The 27906-nt window shown below is 44.4% G+C and overlaps 1 protein-coding gene across 1 annotated transcript in view; it reads left to right on the top strand.

The window, feature by feature from the left end:
- The window catches only part of LOC123344073 (general transcription factor 3C polypeptide 1-like), an 86297-nt gene that overhangs the window by 5318 nt on the left and 53073 nt on the right, over positions 1–27906 (top strand). The window contains 9 exon segments of the mRNA XM_044979815.1: positions 494–670; positions 4344–4487; positions 5834–5930; positions 8372–8495; positions 9710–9868; positions 15739–15854; positions 17710–18034; positions 18909–19120; positions 19992–20131. Of these exon segments, the coding sequence (XP_044835750.1) occupies positions 494–670; positions 4344–4487; positions 5834–5930; positions 8372–8495; positions 9710–9868; positions 15739–15854; positions 17710–18034; positions 18909–19120; positions 19992–20131 (1494 nt within the window).

Raw genomic sequence — 27906 nt, 5'->3', positions numbered from 1 at the left:
ATCCCTCAATTCAGCATTTAAAACAGTGTTGTGAAAGCAGTTCTATTCCTTTAAAGGGCTAGTGTGAGTAACAAGCCTCTTGTTATTGCTGATGTCAGTTGACATCAAGCCTATCATGGAATTGTTGCAATTGTCCTCAGCCTATATGGAGATAGTGGTTGAGAACAGGACCATATCTCAGTTCTGTATCAGGAAGGTGGGAAAGGTTTGGATAGGCAGGCAGGCAGTTCAATCGACAACTTCCTAAATTTCAAACTCGGTGCTTGGTGAAGTATTTTTCTGGAGTTACAGCTAATCGTTTGTAATATTAATAGGTGTTATGTGCCATCATGAAGATGGAGAGAAAGTCCTAGATCTTCAGCTGAGCCTTGTGCAACTTCAAAGTAATCCCTTCAGTAATCATTTTCGCTCAGAAAAGAAAGCAGTTGGGGAGATGGTTAAATTTAGGAGCTCTGGGAAACTAACCCCTCATCTCTTGCTGTTTGATTTGTAGGTTTGGGGAGAAATTAGTCATCGTTGCTTCACAGGTTCTGCGCTACAGGGCTTTAATTGGCTGGGAGGGGGATCCAGACCTAAAACTCCCAGACTTCTCCTACTGCATTTTGGAGCGATTAGGTCGTGCTAGATGGCAAGGGGAACTTCAGAGAGACCTTCACACTGGGGCTTTCAAGTAAGTATAGAGTTTGTTGTTGTTTATAAAGTAAATCAAAGCCTTGCAGACAAGGCTTCATTCATCAGGAATGTCTCATCACAGTACTGTGGGCACTTTGTTTCTGCAGGTCCTGTGCTGCTGGAGATGCCAGCTTACTGCTTGAAGTAACTAAATTTCATGGTACTTTCTCACCAAAACAGTTATTAACCTTGTGTCTTTACTAAATTCCCATTTGGTTAACTACTTTATGCTTTCTTTAAATTCCTCCTGCAGTTTCAGTTGGAGATGGTATTTTAATTTCCTATCTTAATCTGCTTATATATAGGGATTACTTTCATGTGGAGGACTGATTCTAATAGCTATAGCCAGATACATGAAAGAAGTGAAGTGCTGCAAAGTCCAAGTGTGCAACTTAGTAAGCCCTTAGTAAGCTCCCTTCACCTACCCCCAGATGATACGAAGGGGATGGTGTGGGGGTTTCTGCAGAGGTGCTGTACTTGAATCCTGGTTGGGACCTGCTTCCTTTATACTAGTTTCCAGCTACTAGATAGGAAAACTTGAAGCTCCACCCAGCCCATTTTTTGCTACTCTACCCCTCTTTTCAAGACTCCAATTTTTTTAGTCTCCTGTCCCTTCCTCTTATCCTTATTAATAGTTTAATTGCCTGCTTCTGCTGTTTTTGTTAGTTTTGCCAAGCAGCAGCATGAAATTGGCATGGCTTTTGTCATGTGCAGACTTTCTATAGTTTTAAGGCTGCTATCCGTGTTAATTTCACACTGTTCCTGCTGCTTATGACTAGGGCCCTACCAAATTCGCGGCCATGAAAAACGCGTCACGGACCATGAAATCTGATCTCCCCGGTGAAATCTGGTCTTTTGTGTACTTTTAACCTATACTATACAGATTTCACTGAGGAGACCAGCATTTCTCAAACTGGGCATCCTGACCCAAAAGGGAGTTGCAGGGAGGTCACGGTATTGCCACTCTTACTTCTGCACTGCCTTCAGAGCTGGGCGGCTGGAGAGCAGCTTCTGTTGGCCGGATGCACTCTGCCAGCAGCAGCACAGAAGTAAGGGTAGCAGTACCATACCATGCCACCCTTACTTCTTCACTGCTTTCAGAGCTGGGTGGCCAGAGAGTGGTGGCTGCTGACTGAGGGCTCAGCTCTGCAGGCAGCAGCGCAGAAGTAAGGGTGGCAATACCATACCATGCCATCCTTACTTCTGCACTGCTGCTGGCAGCAACTCTGCCTTCAGAGGTGGGCTCCCAGCCAGTAGCTGCCACTCTCCAGCTGCCCAGCTTTGAAGTCAGCGCCATCACCAGCAGCAGCGCAGAAGTAAGGGTAGCAGTACCATAATCCCCGCCCCCCCAATAACCTTGCAACCCCCTCTTCCGCCCCCCAACTCCTTTTTGCCTCAGGACCCCTACTATTACACCACCATGACATGGTAGATTTAAATAGCTGTAATCGTGAAATTTACAATTTAAAAAATCCTCTGACCATGAAATTGATCAAAATGGACCCTGAATTTGGAAGAGCCCTACCTATGAAGCTCAGACACTGCAGACCTAGAAAAGTGTAAATGATTCTGTTCATGTTCACAGGATGTTAATTTATACATGGAGCTATGCTTTCCATTATAAGACCCTGTTTTTTGTTGCCTATAATTTTGTCAGAATCTAAATGTTCAAGTTGAAAAATGTTACGTTAGGTCTTTGCCCCAGGCTGAATTTAAAAAAAACAACAGCTCATCTGTTTCAGAGGATGATGTTAGAGACTTGAAATTTTGCATGGAGGTCTCTATGGGATCAGAGATGTACCTGTCACAGTTTCAGGGTAGGAGGAAACAGCCTGTCTGGAAAGCACAGGGAGGGGAGGCAGGATCAAGCTGGGGTTGGGTTAGGAGCAGAGGGGGTACAGGTATAGAAGAGTCAGTAAGTACTAGAACACCTGGAATTAAACCTAGGATTCCTGAGTGAGTCTCAACATTTATAGCTATTGGCTAGACAGCAGAGGAAGCCCTCTTGGAAACTCTTGCCTGTCTCTCATGGCTGGTACACAGAGGATAGTGGCAGAAGTCTGTGCTGTGGACCTAAAGGTTCCAGCCTTGCTGGAAAGTGGGGTCTGTATGGTTCTACGTGATGGAATTTCTTTTCTATTTATTTGCTTTTTAAAAAAAAGAAATTAAATTTTTAAAAAAAATAGAAAGAATGTTAAGGTTGCAAAGCCTAACACACAGAAGTTAGGAAATGCCAGAATTAATGTTGAGCAGCTATTCAATATTTTTTATCCGCACCATTCAGTGTGTGGCTCCAGGCTATATTTACAATTTTTTATTAAATCTAATGTTAAAATTATATAATACACAGGTTAAGGAAAGAGTATCTGTACATCTGGGTATAGCGCTTAGATTATCCAAAAATACAAAGTTTGTTTTAAAAGTCATAAGATACATGTAGTACATAATCTGAAATAACCCAAATTTAGGTGAATAAATTTAAAAAGACAGTTTAGATATTAGCAGCCAAATATTTGGGTACATCACTCATGAAAAGTTTTATACAGAGAGTTGGTTGTGGAAAGCAAATATGGCAATGAGTGAAGATTGTCCCTCAGTTTTTGAGAAATTAGGATAGGTTGTTCCTTAGAAAATACAGTCCATCAGGGAAGTTTTCTGATACTTTCCCCACTTTGCTTCTCATTGGCTCTTCAGTTCATCACTCCTGGTCTTGCCAATGTCGGGTGATTGATGTGTTCTAGGTAGATGTCCCTCGACTACGTGATGACGTCCAACACCAGGAGTTGCTGCATCAGCCTAGCATAGTGCTAACCAATTCCGCATTCCCGCAACACTCTCACCATCCTAACCCTGCATTGAATACAGAACTATTAATTTCCTCATGGGTGTTTCTATGGAGCTCCCATCATATGAGTGCTTCACAAACATTAATGAACTTACCTTTACAACTCCCTTGACACGGTGGTGGGATTACCTTCATTTTACAAATAGGGAACTCAGGCACAGAGAGATGAAGGTCATAATTGTCTATTTTGGGTGCCCAACTTGAGACATTTGGGGACTGGTTTTTTGGAGTACTTAATATTTGTGTAGAATTTCATATACTCAGAGCACAGCTCCCATTGAGTTCAGCTGTAGCTATGACTTCTCAGCACTTTCGCAAATCAGACCCCAGTTGTTTCAAGTTAAGCACCTAGAAAATGAAAAACACAGTTAGTGCCACCTGTGAAAAGTTTGGTTTAAGTGACTTGCACAGCATCACGTGGCTGAAGCGAATATAAAATCCAATCTCTCAGTGTGACATTCACCTGCCTTAACCATAAGACCATCTTTTCTTTTCTAATAGTATTTTTTCTCATTTATTATACTCCTAACTTCAGCAGCAAATGAGGCTGAGTCCTATAGACAACAGCCTCATTCAGTATACTACCCTGATTCATTTCCTGTACACTGAATGATGCCCTGTGGAGAAAGTGGTATGTGATGATGTAATAAGACTATCATAATGTATATGCAAAAGAGTGCTGAATTAAGGTTGTACAGGCAATTTGTATAGTAATTTAAGTTTGTAAAGGGCATTCAGATGATAGGTGCTATATGAATATAATTTGTTTATTATATTTATTTACAAGCCATCATGGGAGGTTCTGTGGATGTCTTGTCTTCTCTAGGGTGGATGCTGGTAAAATGCATTATCACAGAAGAGTATTAGACAGAAATGGTCTCATTTCAATGCAGTCCCATGTCATAAGACTACCAAGTGGAGCCCAGCAGCACTCCATTCTTCTGCTTTTGAACCGCTTTCATGTTGACAGGTATGTACCAAACAGAAGTTAGGTGGTTCTTCAGGGTGGCATGTGTACTTTCTTATCATTAGGACATGCCCCTGGTGCCATAGGACCATCAAAACTTTCTGGAAGCAGTGCTTGTTGGTTTCTGAATTAGCCCCTCCTCACAGCGGTTAAGCATTCAGAGACAGAGGTTGTATAAAGGATATGTGCCCCCCTCCAGCCATGGTTTGCATGGTAGGTATCCTGCTGCCTGGTCTTGTCCTACAGAGACCTGATTTTTCTTGTACATTGCTTTAATATCTGTGTTATTCGTGGATAGCTCCTACAGCGCCTTCTAATGAATTTTTACTTCTGACTCTCTTTTCCTCTGTTGCATAGTTAGATCCTGCACTGGCTTTGGCTTGGTCGCAGTGAAACAGCAGGCCTGGCTTCAGAACAGCTTGGGTATCTGGCTGTCTTCCTGGTATTGGATATTTGCATCTGCTGTTTGGCCCACGTGGGTGAAGGGCATTCCCCTAACCAGCACTCTGTGTGTAAATGAAATGAACTCCTCCATAAATTTTTAAAAATTCTAATCTGTATATGACCAATGTAACAGAGTGTAGGCTTTTAAATATGAAGTGGGTAAAAAAAATTGTGAAGTATGACTTCTTACAGTTTCCCAGGACAAACAATGTTTATATCAAATATAGTTTTATGTCTGATAAACAGCCAACCTTTGAATATTGTTTGACGAAGAGTAGGTGGTCCTGTAACTAAGGCCTGTTAGTAGGAACCATTGAACCTACATGGACTTCATAAAGTTTTTCGTGTTCTCATGCTTCCAGGAGGCAAACCAGGGATTGATAGCATAAATCAAGATATGTGATATGGGGAATATGATGGGTAGAGATAATTTGGGGAAGTCATCTGGGTACTGTGCATACATCACTATGTTTTTGAAGTACTAATGTGGCTCAAAAGCTCTGCTGAAATCTATATGGGGTTTATCAACTTTTAGAGAAGTTTTGAAGAAGTCCAACAGCCCATTGCAAAAGGTTTAGAAACGTATTCAGCACCCTTGTTTCTGAGGGGGATAACCTGTAGGAACCCCAACTTTTCAAAATTAGTGCACATCTTAAACCAAGGGCACTCAAATGAAATGTTGGGTTTTGAGTCCAAAGTCAGACTATTCAGAAATTGAATTGCATCTGTTTTTTGTAAGACCTTAACATAAACAACTTGATTTTTCCCTCAAATGTTGCTAAAATCTTTGCTTTTTATTTCTCAGTCTACCTCTGTGATGGTAACTAGTGTTTTCTGTGGTATTTCTGGATGTAAAAGTCAGTGCTCATGAAGTTCATATGTTGAATAACTTTCTTTTGTTTTAGGAGGAGTAAATATGATATCCTTATGGAGAAGCTCTCAAGTGTGCTGAGCACTCGATCAAACAAAATGGAAACATTGGGGAATCTGAGGGAAGAACTGGTGAGATTTGCTTTCAAGTTGCTGTTAATTAAATCTAAAAATTTAGCATTACAAGCAGAACTGGTCTGTATAATAAGAAGTGTCAAACAACCTTATTATACTTCCCACTAAACAGACCTGTTTTCCATTGCTTCCAAGTACCAGACTTTAACTTCTCAGGCTGAAATTTTCAGTGTCAGGTGTCTAATTCAAACAAACTTTAGAAAGTTTCAGACCAAACGGCTCAGCCATTGCCCAGAATGAGGTATAGGGAAAATGTTGTTTATCATATTAAATAAACGACCTTTTCTCTGAGAATCTCTAGCGCCCTCATGTTCTGGAGCAAGGACTTGACATTTAGAAGTGGGTGGCCTTTGTGGCAGGGAGGTGCTTTTTGCTGTTATGGTGAAAATGTACTCAAATTTGGCCAGGTTTTAAGCCTCTGAAAAATCTCAGTCCACATATACTCAGTAGAGACTTGTTGGAGCTTCACAGCTACATTCTCCAAAGGCTCCATTTGCAGTGAGCATACGCCTGCCCAGGCTGAAGGGGCTAAGCAGGGCTTTCTCTGCCATTGCCACTCTTGGCTGATGCAGGTTGGGCTGGGGTGGAGCCAGGCACTGGAAGTAAGAGCCTGTGTTCTTGGTGCTCCTTTTTCTGGGCCCAGGCATCATGAAGGAGTAAGCTTTCTGAATTGGGTGCAGAAGGGACTAGAGTCAGACCAGAGGGAGTAAACTGGGATAGGGAACCTGGAGGACACTGGAACTTGGAGGGTGGCAGATGGGGAGAGAAACTGGAAGTAAAAGTTGGGGGGGGGAGGAGGAACAGGAAAAGACTGGCTGATTGAGAACCGGTGGGGGAGGGGTGCAATGGGACTAGGACGGGAGCCCAGAGAGGCAGACTAGGATAGGAAGGTAGGCCTCTGCTTCTCCCACCCCATAGGGAGCCTCTGGAGCTGCATAGCTGCAGTGAGCAGCCTCCTAAGGTGCCTGTGCTGAAGATAGGTTTGGGGCTACCTTTTTCCACACTCCTGAAGGAAGGAGAGCAGTGGGAGTGGAAGGGGGTCTGTGATCCCCTCTTCTCTGCTTCTGGGAGCAAGGGGAATGCAGGTCATTTTCCCCTTCACAGTGTTTTGTATAGACTCTGGAGTTCCTCTGCGCTCTTCTGTGTTGTCTCCAGCTGGTAGCTGAACTCCTCATATCCCATTAGTTATTAGTTTCTCGTCTTCCTTTGGCTGCTTTAACTCCATTTGGGTTGCAGGGAAGTCAGGAGCTGGTACGTGAGGGGCTGTGAGAAGTGCCCCGAGATCACCTTAAAAAGGTCTATTACATCAACACTTTTACTTTTATCAACCAAACCTGTAATTTCATAAAATGGGCATTAATTATATTACCCTCCTCTAATTCTCTGTTAATCGAGTACTGTATCAGCTGCTCCATTATCTTGCCCAGGATCAATGTCAGACTGACAGGCCTAAAATTACCCAGGTCGTCCCGTCTGCCCTTTTAGAATATTGGCACAACATTAGCTTTCTTTCAGTCTTCTGGAACTTCCCTGTTCTAAGACTTCTTGAAAATCAGCATTAATGGCCCAGCCTGCTTCTTGGCCAGCTCTTTTAAAACTCTTAGGTGCAAATTATCTTGACCTGCTGATTTTAAAATGTCTGTCTTTAGGAGCTCCTGTTTCTAAGATACCAGTGGAATGGAAAGAGTGTTTTCAGATTATATGACTGCATCATCTGTTCTTTTCCCAAATATAAAACATAAATATTTAATGAACACTACTTCTGTTTTGGCATTATTATTAATTCTACCATTTCCATTTAGTCATGGACCAGAGCCGTTGTTAGGATTCTTTTTGTTCCTAATGTGCTTAAAAAAACCTTCTCCTTATCCTTAACTCTGTTGGCCATAGAGTTCTCCTTGTGTCCCTTTGCTTCCCTGATCAATTTTCTACAATTCCTAGCTTCTGATTTACATTCATTACTATCAACTTTCCCTTTCTTCCATTTGTAATATATTATTATTTTTGATCTTGACCATTCTGAATGGAGAGGGCAGAAGCAGGATTGAATGGAATGCAGGATTTAGTTGAGGTCTAGGACGTTTGAATAAACTGAACACAGTGGAAGAAAGGAGGCAAGGGATGGTAATTAGAGGCAGCTATGATAGTGCGAAAGCTATTTTCCAAGACAGATAATGGAGAGCTTGTGGACAGGGAAAGACGACCGGGTACTAAAAACCAGGCAAATGAAAGAGAAGAAGTGGGATCTAAAGTCCTGGTTAAGGGGCTAGAGGCATACAGTAACTGAGTCAGAAATGTCTTTCTGTCCCTGAGGTGCTGCTTTTTACTTTTCTATGAAAGTCAAGGGTTTAGCTGCTGTTAGCTTCCTGATTTGTAGGGAATGCTCCTTAGAATAGTGACATCTTTTTCATTTCTCTTTACTGTTACTGTTATTGTAGGGTCTCTGTGAAAGAACATTCAAACGTCTGTATCAGTATATGATGAATGCTGGCCTGGCCAAAGTATTATCTACCCCGTTACAGGACTTGCACCCTGATGGTGGACCCTATAAAACAAAGAAAGGTAATTGCAGCCACATCTTTATTATGTATGTGCTGATGACATCAAGTCTATAAACTAACCAAAATCTTAAATTGCAGAGTGTTTAAAGGTAAACCTTCCTTTGCATCTCAGGTGTATATATAAAGTTATAAATTTGTTAGTACACAACACAACTCACCTAAATCATTATCCAATCCAAGGATATATTGAGTATTAATAATAAACCAGGAATTAGTGGGATTATGATATGATTAGGTAAGGTACTAATGTCATCCTTCCTTGTGTGCATCAGTTCTAGACCCAGGAAAGATTTTCTATCAAATACCCATTTTCACAGTGTGTATTTTTCCCAAATATTTTTCAGTCTGCCATTTGTGTTAATGCATCTTACCAATCCCTAGATGCACAGTACTTTTTCCACTGTTTCTTGGTTGCAAAAGGTAAACTTTTAAGAATTTCTTGTCCATATATATTATCAGGAGAGCCTTCTGATGGCTGTGACTAATGCCACATCGTTTTCCCAAGTCTGCACAGAAGACCTGAAACAAATCTGTTGGTTTAGTTCAGGTTCCAGCACTGTGATGTTTCATCCACATTATACATTTTAACCATATTACAACAGCTCAAAAGACAGCTGTTCTGTAACCAGGTTCCCTGAGTCTATTGTTTTCATAGAGTAGGGCTGTAAATCTTCAAGGGTGGTATTACATTTTGATAGATAAAAGTATTACAATTAATTACTTTCTTTAGAAGACCCAAACATTTGTTAGGTGATTATCAGAGCAAAAGGACAGTGTCTTTGAAGAGACACTGCAATCTAAATTGGTTTTCTGAAGAGATGTATCTCACACGATCACCATTCACACACCTTCCTGCACATAGTTAAAAGTTCTCTAATTTCATATTATGTCCTTTTATAGGACCATTTTCACATCCCCTCAAATACTTCATTGTTTGAACCCTAAGGATGCCCTAAGTTGTCTTTGCAAGTGAGCAGGAGACCTTTCTATCTGTATCCATCATTTAAAACCTCAAGGCTGTGAGAATTTCCATCAAGCCCATATGCAAGTGCCCACTTCCACTTGTGGTAATTCATTAAGATACTTAATTGGAATGTCATTCTGTTTGTCAATGCGGAGAGAAATGAATTAACTTATTTTTCATGTGGATCCCTCCTTTTCACCCATAGATTTTGTTCAGTTATTTTACTAACCAGTAGTGTCATGTGTTCTCAGGGACTGATATCATGGTCCGATGCCTCAAACTAGTGAAGGAATTTCGAAAAAAAGTGGATGATTACCACGATGATGAGGAGGAAGAGATGATCACAAAAACTGTCCAGCCTGTAGATATTATTTATGAGCGGGATATGCTTACGCAGGCTTATGAGCTAAGTAGGTAATGTAATCAAGTTCTCTGTGTGTGTTTTCAGTTCATATGTTGTTACCTGCATGAAAATGAACTGAATATTTTCTTACTGGCTTAATTTTGAAATTGTCGTTACTTTGTACATTAGATTCTCGTGCATATCTTTGAAATGGAAAAAAGAATTACTTTCTCCCACCCTTTGTCTCCTCTGTTCAGAGCAGGATTGTCTTTTACCATGTGTGACAGTGTCTAGCACATTGGGCGCTCCTCTGTCCCAGTTTTGGTTGCTAGGGACTATGAGGATATAAAAATGAGATGTCTAAGGCTTATTTGTAAACTCTTAGTACCTTAGTCGAAAGGAGTATGGGGGCTTAATGATTAACAAAGCTTCTTTTATACAAAGTGTCAGTTTGGCATTGGAGTCAAATAGTTAGAAAAATGAGCCAAGAGTTTTAAAAACTTGCTAAAAATCTATTCCATCTAACAGCTCAATTTTTGCTCTCTTGAGCCCTTTCTACACTAGGAAATAGGTTGTTTAAAATGTTACTTAGCCAGATAACATTTTTTTAAAGGAGGTTAAATTAAATCCATACTATTTTTTAAAACATTAGCTAATGTTCGCCTCTTTTTCTAAGTTAAATGTGGCTTTGCCTTTTTGTCAACACTTACACTAGCTCTCCAGGCCAAGCCTAGACAGGATTTGAATTTGTAATGGGGGAAAAAGGTGCAGGACTTCTGTATCCATCATAGCAGTGGTGACTGGTGCCCAGAGTAACTAGTGGGGCTGAAAGTAGCAAGCTGCCCCAATTGCCATCACCTCTGTCCCTTCTCTGTAGACCAGAGATGGGCACCTTTGTCACACAGCTCGGCAGGGTAAGCACCCTGGCGAGCGAGCCGGTTTGTTTACCTGCCATGTCTGCAGGTTCGGCTGATCACAGCCCCCACTGGCCGCAGTTCGCTGCTCCAGACCAATGGGGGCAGCGGGACGCAGCAGCCAGCACATCTCTCATCCTGCACCGCTTCCCGCAGCCCTCATTGGCCTGGGGCAGCAAACCGTGGCCAGGGGGAGCTGTGATTGGCCGAACCTGCAGACATGGCAGGTGAACAAACCGGCCTGGCCCGCCAGGGTGCTTACCCTGGCAAGCTGTGTGCCAAAGGTTGCCGATCCCTGCTGTAGACTGTTTATATTTTCAAAGTGAAAAAGTGGGGTGGGGATGGGTTCACGCAGGAGCATGCTGATGGGGAGTGTAAAAAAAACAACAACCTGACACCTTATAGTAAAGAGCAGGGTGTGAGAACAGCCACTCCTGTGCTGCTCTTAATCCCAGCCTCTCCCTTCATATCTAGCTCCACCCTAGCATCTTGTCTACTACCTCACTCACACTGTCACTTATTAAATGGCTTTGTTCCCCTGCACTCAGCCTTGTGTAAACGTCAGTGCGGATCAGGTTTATGATTTGCCAAGGTACCAGTCAGATTTTAATACAGAAATCTAATAATCTAGATTTCAGCTTGACGAGTGTTATAGCCAATGTTAGATGGAATCCAATAGATTAATAACCCCTTTTTATTGAGTCCAGAAAGTGTTAGTTTACTAATTTAATGACAGGTTCTTTTCAGCCAACTTTTATCTTGGACAGTACTTCTCAGATCAGTACACTTTGTTTCTCATAACCAATTGATGTATTAATTCACCCAGAATCACATTAGTATACAATCAACAGTTCATCAATCGGGGTAGACAAAACCAGTGTTTTAGGCCTGTACTGAGCACAACAATATAATCTTACAAGCAATTGTCATAGACTAGGGTTGAGGTTCAGCAGTTACTTTAATGCAAATCACCAAAATTTCTTGTAACGTTTACTTGTGATCATCAGTTGTCTAGTATCTAATACACTTATCACAATTCCAGAATTTCTTCAAGGAGTAAGAATATACGTGTCTGTAAGGCACTTCTAACTGCCTGCTATTTGAATGGTTTGGTGTCAAAGCAGAACACAAGAATGGCCTTACTGGGTCAGACCAAGGGTCCATCTAGTCCAGTATCCTGTCTTCCGACAGTGGCCAGTGCCAGGTTCCCCAGAGGCAATGAACAGAACAGGTAATCATCAAGTGATCCATCCCCTGTCGCTCATTCACAGTTTCTGGGAAACAGAGGCTAGGGACACCATGCCTGCCCAATGGCTAATAGCCATTGATGGACCTATCCTCCATGAACTTATATAGTTCTTTTTTGAACCTTGTTATGGTCTTGGCCTTCACAACATCCTCTGGCAAGGAGTTCCACAGGTTGACTGTTTGTTGTGTGAAGAAATACTTCCTTTTATTTGTTTTAAACAGGTTTAGAATATCAAAAGGAATTGCTTAAAATTATGGTTCATATCTCTTTTAGGCCAATTTGCTTGAACTTATAAAGCACAGCATTAGGGATGAAATACCATTTAAAAAGTTAACCATTTAAATGATTAAAAATGTCATTTAAACAGTTAATTGATTAAGCAGCTGAGGCCAATTCCACTGGCCAGTGCGGCAGGGGCCGATCCCGCCGGCCAGCGCAGCTGGGGCCACTGCTCCAGCCAGATGGCACTGCTCCAGCCAGGCAGCAGGGCCACTGGTGTTGGCCGGCTGGCCCGGGATTAACAGTTAAGGCGGGTTAACTGGTAAGACTAATACTTACCGATCTAAGATATAGTTACTTGAGTGTAGACTCAGCAAGCTAATCTTTGAAATGAAATCTCACCAATTAAACCAGGGATGGGGGGGAAGAGTCCTTTCCACACAGTTGTCTGAGGCATCAGTTGCATTTAGGATTCTGCAGCTTCTTCATGGGTTCAATCAACACTTGGTCCTGTGACCCTCGACGAAAAGAGTCTTTCCCCGCTCAGTGAGCTGTGGGTTCCTCAGTTTTATATGCCGTGATTCCAGGGGCCATTGGAGAGGGTCACCCATTGGATTTCTGTTGGACACATGCCAAATAAGGGTTCAGACTTCAGCTCTGTATCTCTGCTGCTTCCATTGGCATCCAGTAGATGGCATCTGTGCATAATGCATTTCTTCAATTTTTTCCTTATTGGAGGCTTTTTCTGTTTGATTAACTTCAAGCATTGTATTTCAGTATTAGCCCACATTAACTGGATTTCTGCCCTTTTTAAGCAATTTCTTTTAATAATTCAAAGGCATACCCTAGTTTATATATTTCAGCATCTTCCTTGTGCCATACAATTCCTTTAACTTCTAGAATGCAACATTTATTTACAACAGGGGTTCTCAAACTCGGAGAAAATGTGCATATGGATAAAACCTCTATGAGATATTCTGGCCTAGGCAATTAACTGGAGAATGGTGCAAATCTGTCTTAATCCCAGAACATGAGAAGGGAAGCATCCAGGAATGAGGAAACTATATCAAGGAATAAAGTTGCTATCACATGAGATGAAGATACAGGAATACATCTTCACTGCTAGGATTAGGAGAACAATGGAATCCTTCCTTGAGCAAGAACAATTCAGCTTTAGTAAAAAATGAGGAGCAACAGATGCAATGTTGGTAATTCAGCAGGAGAGAAGTGGCTAGAGTACCAACAGGATAGCAACAATTTTTAAGCTTCGGTTAAGAATTCTGCATTAGACTGTGGATCCTGTACCCTTCTCTTCCCTTTTTTTGGTACCTGCCTTTCCTTTTTCAAATATGCCTGGACGTCCATGATATCAGACTGTTGGGTCTTACAGGTCATCCAAAAGGGTACACCCTCTAATTCCATATCATACCCTCCTCCACCACTACCCTCCCTCTCTCTCTTGAGGGACCAATCTCACATGAGTCATGTGTCCAGAAATACTATCACTACTGGAGTTGGGAGCAGTAGAGCCAGTCCTCCTACCCTTCCAGGGAAAATGATTTTATTCCCTATCCTGGACCTCAGGTTCCTTAACACCTCCATCAGTTTCTGCATGGTGACTTTGGCATCTATCACACATTCATTAGATCGCATGGACTGGTTCAGTACCCTCAATTTGCAAGACACCTTTTCATGTTGCAATAGCAAGAAACTTCTTCATTTCCAAGTACTACACAATCATCAATTCAGGGTTCTCCTGTTCAGCCTCTTCACTGCTCCTGGTGTTTACAAAATACCTGTTTGTAGTATGTGCCCATCTCCATCATCCGGGTATTTGTGTACCCATTCCTCAACGATTGGTTAATCCGCAGAAGATCAGCTCAGCAGGTCTCAGACTCAGTAAAATCAACCTTACATCTGTTCTCAAACGTAAAACTAAAGTGTGGTGTTGAGAAAGTGAATAAGGAAGTGTTATTTACCCCTTTTCATAACACAAGAACAAGGGGTCACCCATTGAAATTAATGGGCAGCAGGGTTAAAACAAACTATAAGGTAGTACTTCTTCACACAATGCACAGACAACCTGTGGAACTCGTTGCCAAGGGATGTTGTGAAGGCCAGAAGTATAACTGGGTTCAAAAAGGAATTAGATGAGTTCATGAAAGATAGGTTCATCAATGGCTAATAGCCAAGATTTTCAGGGATGCAGCTCCATTGTCTGAGTGTCCCTAAGCCTCTAACTGCCAGAAGCTGGGTTTGGATGACAGGCAGTGGATCACTCGATACTTGCCCTGTTCTTTTCATTCCCTCTGAAGCATCTGGCACTGGCAACAGTTGGAAGACAAGATACTGGGCTAGATGGACCGTTGGTCTGACCTAGGATGGGCATTCTCATGTTCTTATAATACCTTAATATAACACATCTTGGTGATTTCCTGAACTGTCTTTTTATTGCTTATGGCAGTGCTTCAAAGGGCAAATCAGTCTCCTCTCAAAAATTATCAAAATGGACAATGGAGTGTATAAAAATTTCCTACCTTATTAGCAAACTCCAGCCACAGAAACTGCTCATTTTGCCATACCTCACACAGCCTCAGCAGTGTGCTTCAGTAGGATACCAATATCTGAAATTTGCAGAGCAGCAAATTGATCTTCATTGTATATTTTTTCCAGGCATTATTCCTTGGTATCAGCTTTCAGAGTAGATGCACAGATGGGAAGAGCAGACCTACAATCTCTGTTCAAATGAGCTCTGAGTTCCCATCACCTCGATCTCTGAGTTGCCTGTTAATCACTATGAGAGAGAGCCACATGCACAGGAACTCAAAGAAGGAGGAATGGTTACTTATAGTAACTGTGGCTTTTTAAGATGTTTTTTGCATGTGGATCCCATGACCCACAGCTCAGAGACTCTTTGAGATTCTGGATGGTGAGAAGGAACTGAGGGGAGTGAGCAGGGTCACACTGCCCTTTATGTCCTTAGGGGAGAGAGTGCGAGGACACAAAGGGTGCATGCATGACCCCTTAATGGACCCTGCTTTTGAAGTTTCTGAACTCCTGTGAAAGGGGTGCTACCATGCCATGAGTGGGATCCACATGCACAGAACATCTTGGAGAAGCACAGTTCAGTTACTTACCTTATAGTAACCGTTTCTTTTCACAGCTAACCACTCAAGTTAACGTGTCAAATTTGCACAGGCAGACTTAACTCTGCCCCTTGTGCATGTGCATTATGGTCTTCTTTAACTAAATGAGCACATACTATTTCACAAATATAATGTAGTAGAAATCTTTTTTACAGCCTTAGATACACATATTCTGTTGTACAACACTGTATTATGTGTGTATGCCAGTGAAAATGATTTATAGTAGTAAGTATTGAAGTAGACATTCTGATGTATGTTTGAAAATCTTAAGCTTTTAAGACAGTTATGTTCAAGCTGACAACAGTTGTTCAGGCCGGATCTGATGGCCTCTGCATCTCAGCCAGATTGTTTCAGTATGAGGTGATTCCTGTAAACTTAAGTTTAAACTTTTTTCCCCTCCCTAAAACAGTTGAAAGTAGGGGAACCAAAGGAATTTCTCAGGCGGAAATTCGATCGGCTATGAATGTGGGGAAGCTAGAAGCACGGATGCTTTGTCGTCTTCTAGAGAGATACAAAGTTGTCAAGGTAATGTCTTGTGGATTAAAATGAGATTAAAGACAAGGTTACATCTACCATCACTGTGGAAATAAATTATAACTTACTGGTCACTTTTTCTCAAAAAAGAGAAATAATAGAAGGGATTTGAAGATGACCAGTGAAAAAAGAGGCCTGTAGTTTAGAAGGGATAGCATATGCAAAATGAATGGTGAAGGCAGTGTTTGAAAAATTAATTCAACATCAATAGCGTAGAATTTTAAGGTGTTTAGGTGTTGTTGTGCTCAGCATTGCAACACATGACAGATTTGGAAGCCTAAATCTCATTTCTGAAATGGATTTAGGCACTTAGGAGCCTAAACTCCATTGACAGTTGAAAATGAGATTTGAAAATGAGATTTAGGCTCCAAATCAATTAGGTGTTGCAACGCTGAGTGCAGCCATGTCTAATACCTTTAAAAATCTAGGCCTAAGCCTACTTGTCAAGCTGCAATACACAAATTCCCCAAGCCATGCCCCTCCTTGCCCAGTCCCTGGTTAGCTGCCCCAATACTTAATTTACCCGTACGCAATAGGAGACAGAAAATGCTGGCTGTTTGAAAATGGCACTGGCTCACCTAGATGGGATAGTGGGAAAGAAGATATGGAAATTGAGTTTGACCCCCAGAATTCAAATCCTTTCCAGCTGACTTCAGTATATATCCCATAATACACAGGGAGAAAAGTCCCGGAATGTATAGAACTCAGAAGTGAAGCAAAGCACCATGTGGTACTCACCCATAATGGTGCACAGTCCCCGTGTAGACACAGTGACGTGTATTGGATCAGAAAACAGTTGACGGTGTGTACACAATCAGTGCATACAATATAATACACAAAAACTCAGTGCAAGGTAAACCCCTCTGCGTAGATAAAGCTTTAGTAGCTTCTACTGAGGGACTTTGTCAAAAGGCCTTTTGAAATTTAAATAAATTGTCAGTTGGTTCTCCTTTATCTGAACATGTCACTAAAGTAACAAAGAATTCTAAAAGATTAGTGGTACATTATTTTCCTTTGAGGACGCTATGCTGTTAAACCCTGTCATACCTTGATCTTCCAGGTTTTTTCTTGTTCTAGTTTTAACTATCATTTTAACCAATTTACCATATAAGGCTTACCGGACAATAATTGCCTGTATCACCCCAAGAGCCTTTTTTAAGTATAGATACATTTGCTACCCTCCAACTCTTCAGTATAGCAATTGTTTTAATAAGATTTCATGTCATTGTGGCCAAGAAATTCGTAGGATTTTTTTTTTAAAAATATTCCCAGGATTCATATCTAGAGTTACTTTGTATAAGATTATAAAAGGAATATAAACATGCTTCAGGACATAAACCAACCATTCATTGATTGGGGTGAGGTGGAGGTAGGAAGAAATTCCTTAAGTGTTTGTTCTGGGCGTTTCTACACTTGAAGCATCTGGTTCTGGCCACTGTCAGACCAGATAATGGAGTAGAAGGACCCCGATCTGATCCAGCCCTTGTAAGTCCCATATTCCAATAACTTCACAGAGAATTAAGATTCTAGAAGAGTATGCATCAAACTGATTAAGAAACAAATACCTTGGTTTTGTTCAGATGTCTCTAATACAGAATAAGAGAAAATACATTGTGGTATGTGATTGTTTTCTACGCAGGATACAGAATTTTTGTGTAAACGGAATGTTTCTCTGTTTTCCATGAGCTGCAAGCATGGCCGGCCTAGTTATTTAAGAATAGGGATTAAAGCTTTGGGAGGTGGGGCTATGAGGAGCAGGAGTTCAGAATCTGGGTGGTAAGAGGACAAGGATAATGGAGGGGGAAACGGAAGAATTTGGCAAAATAATGACTTTCAGTCCTCTTAGGGATTTATGGAAGATGAAGGTCGGCAACGAACAACAAAGTATATTTCACACGTTTTTGCAGAAGAGAGTGATTTAAGCCGTCAGTTTGAGAGGGAGAAGGCCCGGAGTGAACAGTTAGCGACAGTTAGCTTGGCTCTAGTGCATGAAGACTCCCTGCCTGAGGAAGATCTGTCTCCTGTAGAGGAAGACACTTTCCTCTCAGAATCAGATAATGAGGAAGAGATTAAATACAACAAGAAACGAGAAAAAGGAGTGAAGGCCAACTCAGATTCACTGCTGAAATTCAGTTTCCGAGATGGCCCCCATCAGTCAACGCCAACTAAAGGTAGGGAATGGTTCTCTGGGGAGTCTGGCTTTCTCATGTAGGTTTCCTTTGAAGAAAATAGAGAGGACATCAGGTTTGTTTAAAATAAAAAAGTCTCTTCTGCAGCATTGCCTGCACCCTGTTTGTGGTTGGTGTTCTCTCCCCAAAACTTACAATGTTGTTGGGGGGTAAGGGGTGACACATTCATTCCTAACCCCACAGTCTCTTCCTTCTGCTGGGGAGTTGGAACACCTTCCTTGCCTAAGGCTGCTAGACTCTTGGGAAACTGATGTAGGGCTGTGGCACAGGTGCTTCTTCCCAGTCCCCTGTGCATTCCCATCCATCTCTCCAATGAGCTATGGGTAGGGGTCACCGGACCTGCCATAGATTTATGGAAAGGCTACAGAGGTGCATATTGTGAACGCCTGCTCTTTTCATGCTCCAGGGGAGGTTCCTCTCAGGCAAGACAGTCTTTGAAGCAGGAGACAATCTCCTCCCTCTCCCCCCCTTTCTTCAGGCCTCAGCTGCTGACCAAGCTAATCCTACCCCCTACTATCAGGTAGGAATCTACCTGGAGAGTCTTCTACCTGCAGTCAGGGAGGGGGAAATGAGCATCACCTGGAGGATGTAAATTTCCAGAATTCACTCAAATAATATTTAACTTTTTAAGACTGAGCATAGCTGTTTACTCTCCCTGAGCCTCCCTCTTTCCTGCAATGGCCTTATTGGATAGAAGATGCTTGAAGAGTATAGCAGGAGACACTTTAAGTGAATCTGTCTGCAGGCCTGGGCTAGGTTCCTGTCATCTAGGGAATGGCTGGGCCATGGGAAAACCTGTAGGAGCTGGACAATGAAGTGGCCAGCCTAACTGGACTTCTCGGTGTTCTTAAATTAGGCTGCAAGTTCCAAGCCACGAAGACCCCGGTGAAGAAGCTGCCTTCCCCCCACCTTCTTGAAGATCCCGATGAGCTCCCTGATGGATTTGCAGAGGAGGATTCTAGTTTGGACACTATAAAGCAGGAATCTAATCTCTCTCTAGGCACTCATTCCATAGATGAAGATGGGGATATGGCTGTGATTGAGGAGGTCAGGCTTGAAGACCCCAAGGTACGATATTATGGCCTGATACTTGCTGTCTTGTTGGTACAGCTGCTTGAAGTATGAGAATTCCTGCAACATTGGGCAGGTGACCCTCTGAGTGACAGTTTTCTACTTTTCATAGCAAGACTTCCAGTTACAATCCCTTTGTTTCATTGGTTATTTTGTCCCTCTGCTTCCCCATCTCCCTGCACACATTCAGCCTGATTCTGTTTAAAGGTTATCGGCAGCCTAGTTGAGTCATGCAATTCAAAGTTTAGGCAGTGGAATGAGCGGATGAAACTGCTTTCATAGGAACTTCCCCATTGTCAGTCTTTCAGCTTTGGGGGCTTGGGAAATGCCACTCCTTGCTTGCACGCTGAGCAGACTTTCTTCTTCAGTCGCTGTGCACATTGATCGCCATTTACCTAAAACACTCAGAAACAAGCATAGCCAGATGCCGTAGGGCTAAAACCGAGTGAGATTCATAGGAAGAGCTAGCATGTGCTAGACCTAAAGTCATCCTGTAGTTGGAGTGGTAGAGATCTGGTGCTGAAGATTCAGGGTTCAAAACCTGATGGTGATGCATGATTTGGGCCTGGTTATTGAAGTTTGGTGGAAGATAGACCAGTTGTTTAGGACACAAGCTTCAGACATGGGAAAGCTGGGTTCAGTTCTCTGCTCCACCAAATTCCCGGTATGACCTTGGGCAGGTCACTTAGTCTGTGCTTCAGTTCCCATCTACAAGATGGGAATAATAGTACTGCTCTGCGTCACCAGGTTGCTGAGAAGATAACACATTAAAGTTGAGAGAGACTCAGATACTATGGTGATAGAGGGACAGACAGGAACTCCTTTAGTTTGTACAGACTGAATTTCCTCTCTCCATGCTCTTCACTAGAAGAACGCTGAGCAAAAGAAGGAAAAGCGCTCCAGAACCACTGCAGTGGAGAGATCTCATGAAACATACCGGCTACTGAAGCGCCGAAATCTCATCGTAGAAGCTGTCCGAAACCTCCGCTTAATCGAAAGCTTGTTCACGTAAGACAGGGTCTGAAAGCTGTTTACTTGTTTAGTGGGAGCGTGAAGCATTATGGTAGCACAATTACTGCTTTGAAACATCTGTGCACTTCGTTACATGGTGGTTGATCCTGGTTTCCTGTTGGCAGCATGTTCTGTACTGTAGGAATGCAGGTATTTAAAGTTTCAGAATAACTGCACCTTTTGATCCCCTCCATGGTCTGCTCAAGGAATGCCCTCACAGCCTCTAGTCCATCTCCCTACTGAGCAGAGGTATAGGTTTGCAGCCCCTTTATTCTTCACTGTGTTTATCCCAGCAGGTCTGACTAAAGTCCAACCCCTGCACTTCACTTTGAGCTGGTCTACACTGGGGGGCGGGGATCGATCTAAGATACACAACTTCAGCTACGTGAATAGCGTAGCTGAAGTCGAAGTATCTTAGTTCAACTTACCTGGCCGTCCTCACAGCGGCTAGTCGACTGCCGCGGCTCCCCCGTCGATGCTGCTTACTCCTCCTGTCGAGGTGGAGTACGGGCGTCGATTCATGGATCGATTTATCGTGTCCAGACAAGACGCGATAAATCGATCCCCAATAGATCGATTACTACCCGCCGGATCGGTGGGTAGTATAGACGTACCCTTTGTCTCAGAGGGCTATTAGCTGTATGCCAGCAGCTACAAATAACAAGAGTTCTGTCAAAGCACAATACATTTATTTTAGGATATGTCTGACACAATAAACATATACAATAAAAGGTCTAATTGCATATATAAGCTTCTTCGAGTGATGGTCCCTATGAGTATTCCACGTGTGAGTGCGGATGCACGCCATGTGCCACGCCATCCAGAAGTGTTTCTTAGCAGTGTTAGTTGACCCACACATACGTAGTGTCTCCTCATGCTCCCAGCTGAGGGTGTAAGAGGTAGTGTGGGGTGATGCATCTCCAGTTCCCTCTTACTGCAGCATGGCCTGAGTCAGAACCCACTGTTCCTTCATGCTCTTTGTTTTCTGAGAATGACTTACTTCTGCCTAGTTGTAAATAGTTTGCACATAGTTTTTCTTAGGCCTGGTCTACACTAGGACTTTAATTCGAATTTAGCAGCGTTAATTCGAACTAACCGCTCAACCGTCCACACCAGGAAGCCACTTAATTCGAACTAGAGGGCTCTTTAGTTCGAATTTGGTACTCCACCCCGACAGGTGGAGTAACGCTAAATTCGACATGGCTAGCTCGAATTAGGCTAGGTGTGGATGCAAATCGAACTTAGTAGCTCCGGGAGCTATCCCACAGTGCACCACTCTGTTGACGCTCTGGGCAGCAGTCCGAGCTTCGATGCTCTGAGCAGCCACACAGGAAACGACCCGGGAAAATTTGAATTCATTTTCCTGTCTGGGCACTTTGAATCTGACGTCCTGGCTGGACATCGGGGCGAGCTCCGCAGCACCTGCAACGATGCAGAGCTCTCCAGCAGAGGAGTTCATGTTATCTGTGAATAGAAAGAGGGACCCAGCATAGACTGACTGGGAACTCTTCGATCTGATCGGTGTGTGGGGCGAGGAGTCTGTGCTTTCGGAGCTGCGCTCCAAAACACGGAATGCGAAGACCTACGAGAAGGTCTCCAAAGCCATGAGAGACAGAGGATACAGGCGGGATGCAACGCAGCGCCGCGTGAAAATCAAGGACAAGGCTACCAAAAAATCAAAGCGGCAAACGGACGCTACGGAGCCTGCCACCACTGCCCCACCAGTGACCGTGGACTCTGATGATGGGACAGTGTCGACGGACAGTTCCTCGACGATGTTCACGGACGGGGAAGATGAGGAAGTGTTTGTGGAGGACGAGGCAGGCGAGAGCGCTTACAACGCTGGTTTCCCTGACAGCCAGGATCTATTCATCACCGTCACGGAGATCCCCTACCAACCCTCCCCGGCCATGAACCCGGATCCTGAATCAGGGGAAGGAGCAGTCGGTAAGTGCTTTAACCATGTTAACTTTTATTCTTAATATAACAGGAATCTGAAGTGTGTGAGAAGGAGGTCTCTCTATATATGGTGATAGAACAGAAATCCTCCTGGGAGATCTCCACGAAGCTCTCCTTCCGTTAATCGATAAGCATCAGCAGGAGGTTCCTGGGGAGAGCTGCCTTATTGGGTGCTCCGTGATAGCACCCTTTTTCCGCGCGAGGCTTTCATGCGGTATTCAGGGAGCATTGTCTCCCCGAGCACGGCTGCATAGGTCCGTGGTTCGTGATAGATTTCACGCAGCATGCGCTCTCTATCTCCTTCAGTGCCCGTCCTCACGGTGATCTCGCTAGGAGACTCATGCATCTAAGTAGTGGAATTACTGTTATGGTGCGCCTGGTCCAAAGTATTTTTAATAAATCCACGGACAGACGGCATAGCACAGACTCAGCACGCAGCTGCGTGACGAGCGTAACGGAAAGCCAAAGAATCAAATGGACGCTCATGGAGGGAGGGGGGAATGAGGACGCAAGGTATCCCACAGTTCCTGCTGTCTCCGAAAATCATTTGCATTCTTGGATGAGCTCCAAATGCTTCTAGGGTCAAACACAGTGTCTGCGGTGGGTCAGGGCATAGTTCGGCAATTTGCGCACACACCCCACCCACCACCAGAAGTGAAAACAATCCTCTGTTGACTCTTTTACATGTCACCCTATCTTTACTGAATGCTGCAGATAGACGCGATGGTGCAGCACTCAACACCAACATCCTTGCTCCCCCCACGCTATGGATGGCTGATGGTACAAAAAGATGGGTATCCGTCCTCATCATCAGCCTATTGGCACATGGGGCAGTGCAAAAGGGCTGGTAACCATGCCGACTAGCATCAGTAAGGTCGATCAAGGGCGCCTGTCCCTAATTTTTCATGGCAGATGGTGCAATATGGCTGGTAACCGTCCTCATCATTGCAACAGGGGGCTGAGCTCCATCAGCCCCCACCCTTCATTGTAAATAAAAGATTCAATTGCCCCTGGACTAGCAGAGGGATGATGGGCTCCTTCATCCACAGTCCTTAATGTCCTGCCTGGACTATCATTGCAGCTGGAGGCTTCCTTCCACTCATTTCTCACAAACAAGTCACTGTGTCTTATTCCTGCATTCTTTATTACTTCATCACACAAGTGTTGTGACAATGGTATGGTAGCCCAGGAAGGCTGGGGTAAGAACGGAATGAACAGGTGGTGTTGTTGCAGGAGCACCCCCTGTGAATAGCATACAGCTCATAATTTATGCAGGATCGGACACAGAGCAGCTGTGCTCTCTGGTTCTATGATACAGTGGCTCTCTAGTACACTTGCCCATAATCTAGGCAGGACTGATTCTATTTTTAGATACCAAAAAGGAGGGATTGACTCAGGGAGTCATTCCCAATTTTTGCTTTTGCGCCCCTGGCTGCTCGGCCAGGGGCACTTATGACAGCACCAAATGGTGCAGTGCAAAAGGACAGGTAACCATGCCCATCTTATTACCATCTTATTACCAATTTATGGTATGGTAGATGGTACAATATGGCTGGTAACCATCTCTGCTGTCATGCAAAAGCAAAAGCATGCTGCTGTGTAGCGCTGCTGGCCCGCCTCTGTCAGCGGCATCTAGTACACATACGGTGACATACACAAAAGGCAAAACAGTGTCCGTGGTTGCCACGCTATGGCGTATGCCAGGGCAATTCTGGGAAAACGGGCTTGAAATGCTTGTCTGCCGTTGCTTTCCCGGAGGAAGGAATGACTGGCGACATTTACCCAGAATCCACCGCGAAAATGATTTGTGCCCCAGCAGGCACAGGGGTCTCAACCCAGAATTCACAGAGACAGCCTAGACTCAGTTAATTGTTCGCAAAAATGTATCTTTGCAAGGAATTCACTCCTTGTTTCCCATCTCACAGCTTCCACTGTCTCCAGACCTGCCACAGCATCCCCCTCGCAGAGGCTGGCAAAGATTAGGCGGCGAAAGAAAAAGACGGGACAAGATGTTCGAGGAACGTATGGGCTGCTACCTAGCAGAGGCGGACCAGCAGAGCCAGTGGAGGGAGACCGTCTCTCTGTGCCAGCGCTCACACAGCGAACGGGAGGAGAGGTGGCGTGAGGAAGACAAGCAGGTGACTGAAACGCTGCTTGGACTAGTGAGGGAGCAAACGGACACGCTCAGGCGCCTTGTGGATGTTCTGCAGGACCGCAGGAGGACAGAGACACCCTGCAGTGTATCTGCAACCGCACTCCCCTGCCACAAAGTCCCATACCCCCCTCACCGAAAATAATCAGGAGGAGGGGCGGCCGGGGACGTGAATACTGTCACTGCACCACAGCACAGTGCTCAAGTACCCAAAAGCTCTCATACCCTACATTTGCCGAAGTCCTTCACTTCCAGACTCACAGTAGTCCCAATCCCAGTCCCATCCCCTAACTGTCTACTTAATTAATAAAAATGCTTTGCTGTTAATTACTGTTTCCGTTATGTTTTTTCAAAGAAGACTGTGTTTGAATGGGGGGCGTGGGGAAGGGGGTGGTTAATTGCATAGGACAGTCACCTTTCCCAGGGTACAGACACGGGGGCAGGATCAGCAGCGGGTCACACACACGGTGCAGTCAGTAGGCACCCTGGTCGGTATGGGAGGTGGTTTCCAGGATCTGTGTGGGCGGGGGAAATGTGACTTTGCAGCGGGGGAGGGCGGTTACAGATCTTATACAGCGGTCCTTGTCCTGGACCGCTGAGTCACGCAGCTGAGGAATCTGTATCCGTCCTCCTCCACCACAAGGTCACATATCCGCCCGCACACAGAATTCCATAAAGAGGGATGGCAGGCTCCGTTGAAAGAAGCATTCCGGCACTGCGGACCGCTCTAGGAGCAGGAGCCTGTCATTCCTTGAGTTTAGAGGCGGTCTTTACATCACCGCACACCCTACCCAGCACAGTCTGCGTCCCAGTTTCAACCCTTTCACGAAAAGTCATGAATAAAGAAACCTTTTTTAAGTAATAATGGGACATGTATTTTATTTTTACACGTGTGCTGGAAGTGGGGGTAACGGGGTGAACGGGGTATGTAACCGAAGAGGAGAGTCAACAGTAACTGGGTAAAGAAACAGGGGCAGGTTCAGCTTCTCTGTAAAGAAACTGAACAGTCACAGGTCACGCTGCTCGCTGGTATTTGAAGAGTTCCTTGTTGCTGTCCCAGGCGCCTGTATAGGGCTTCATGAGCAAGTGCATTAGCGGGCAGGCTGGGTCCCCGAGGATGACTATAGGCATCTGCACATCCACAACAGTTATTTCGTGGTCCGGGAAGAAACTACCTTCCTGCAGGCGTCTGAGCAGCCCACAGTTCCTGAAAACACACGCATCATGAACCTTGCCCGGCCACCCGACGTTGATGTTTGTAAAACGTCCCCTATGGTCCCCCAGTGCTTGCAGCACCATTGAAAAGTAGCCCAATTTCTCATCAGCTGACTGTGGAAGAGGTGGACGATAAAGTGCGAGGAGGAGAAAACGGTGATGATCGCAGCGGGCTCCATGCTTGCAGTGCTGTGGCGTCCGCGCTGTCACTGACCAGAAAAGTGCACAAACAGATTGCCCGCAGGCGCTTTCAAGGAGGGAGGGAGGGAGGTTGTGATTGACGGTTCAATGACGACACTTACCCAAAACCACCCTCGACACATTTCTCCCCCCAGCAGGCATTGGGGGCTCTACCCAGCATTCCAATGGGCAGCGGGGACTGCGGGAACTGTGGGATAGCTTCCCACAGTGCACCGCTTCCAAAATCGACGCTGGCCCCGTGAATGTGGACTCAGAAATTCGAATTAGTGTATTTAGTATGGATACACAAATTCGACTTCATAAGGTCGAATCCACAAATTCGAACTAAGTTGATTCGAAATAGTCTTGTAGTGTAGACAAGGCCTTAGTGTTTAGATCAGTTTTAGTATAATTAGTTTAGTTCTCTTCCCCGTTCAGGGACTGTATTTTGCCCCCCACCCCCATCTGGGACTATGTCCCAGATTCTGGTCTTAAAAAATTGTTTCCTGCCTGCACTCCTTCTCTGTGAGCAGTGAGCACTGCCTTTACTGCCTGGGTGAGGCACACATTTCAGCTTACTGTGCTATCTGCAAATCCTTCTGCCCCAGACCTGGGAAGCCCACGAGCTCTGCCTTTGTAAATATCTGATGAAAGAAGCAATGAGACCCAGGGTGCACTCAGTCCGGGCTCGGGAGACCCTCCCTATACAGCACCCCTCCAAGCATAGATGACATTTAAATTATCCTACTACAGCTGAGCTAACGCCCCATTGAGATGTATGAGGCAGTTTGCAACCCTGAATGATTGTTTCGGGGTTTGCAGATGCAACCAGAAATCATTGCCATGGTGCACACTCCTTTCACATTTTCAAATTATTCTACCCGGCCATAAGCATTAAACTTACCTTTTTTAAAATGAAAGCTCAGATTTTGGAAAACAGGATGGCAACCTCAGAAAAAGAGCTAGGTTATTCTTATGGCACAGCCAGCCCAGTTCAAGTCTCAGGTTAGTTACTGGCTTAAAACCAGAAAAAAATCTTTCCTACATTATGACATCAGGCACATACCACACTGCAGTTGCTGTATGATAGCCACTGTTTCTAAACATGTCACAATTTAAGTTTGCCAGAGGATGTTGGTGACTAAGGGTACGTCTACACTACAGGATTATTCCGATTGTACATAAACCGGTTTTTAAAAAAGATTGTATAAAGTCGAGTGCACGCGGCCACACTAAGCACATTAATTCGGTGGTGTGCGTCCATGTACCGAGGCTAGCGTCAATTTCCGGAGTGTTGCACTGTGGGTAGCTATCCCATAGCTATCCCATAGTTCCCGCAGTCTCCCCCGCCCATTGGAATTCTGGGTTGAGATCCCAGTGCCTGATGGGGCAAAAAACATTGTCGTGGGTGCTTCTGGGTACAGCCTCACCCCTCCCTCCGTGAAAGCAGCAGCAGTCAACCGTTTCGTGCCTTTTTTCCTGGGTGAACTGTGCAGATGCCATAGCACAGCAAGCATGGACCCTGCTCAGCTCAAGACAGCAATCATGGACGTTTTAAAAACCTCGTGCATTCTCGTGCACTCAATGCTGAACCGGGACCTGCAAAGCCAGGCAAGGAGGCGGCGGCTACGGCAGCGCGGCGATGAGAGTGATGAGGATATGGACACAGAATTCTGTCAAACTGTGGGCCCCTGCGCTTTGGAGATACTGCTGGTAATGGGGCAGGTTCTAGCCATTGAACGCCGATTTTGGGCCCGGGAAACAAGCACAGACTGGTGGGACCGCATAGTTTTGCAGGTGTGGGACGATTCGCAGTGGCTGTGAAACTTTCGCATGCGGAAGGGCACTTTCATGGAACTTTGTGACTTGCTTTCCCCTGCCCTGAAGCGCCAGAATACAAAGATGAGAGCAGCCCTCGCAGTTGAGAAGCGAGTGGCAATAGTCCTCTGGAAGCTTGCAATGCCAAACAGCTACCGGTCAGTCGGGAATCAATTTGGAGTGGGCAAATCTACTGTGGGGGCTGCTGTGATGCAAGTAGCCAAAGCAATCACTAAGCTGCTGCTACGAAAGGTTGTGACTCTGGGAAATGTGCAGATCATAGTGGATGGCTTTGCTGCAATGGGATTCCCTAACTGTGGTGGGGCGATAGATGGAACCCATATCCCTATCTTGGCACCAGGGCACCCAGTACGTAAACTGGAAGGGGTACTTTTCAATGGTGCTGCAAGCACTGGTGGATCACAAGGGACGTTTCACCAACATCCAC

Source organism: Mauremys mutica, chromosome 11 (genome assembly GCF_020497125.1).
Source record: "Mauremys mutica isolate MM-2020 ecotype Southern chromosome 11, ASM2049712v1, whole genome shotgun sequence".
Taxonomy (NCBI): Eukaryota; Metazoa; Chordata; order Testudines; family Geoemydidae; genus Mauremys; species Mauremys mutica.
Note: the sequence above shows the minus strand (reverse complement) of the source record. Positions and strands in the feature narration are given on the sequence as shown.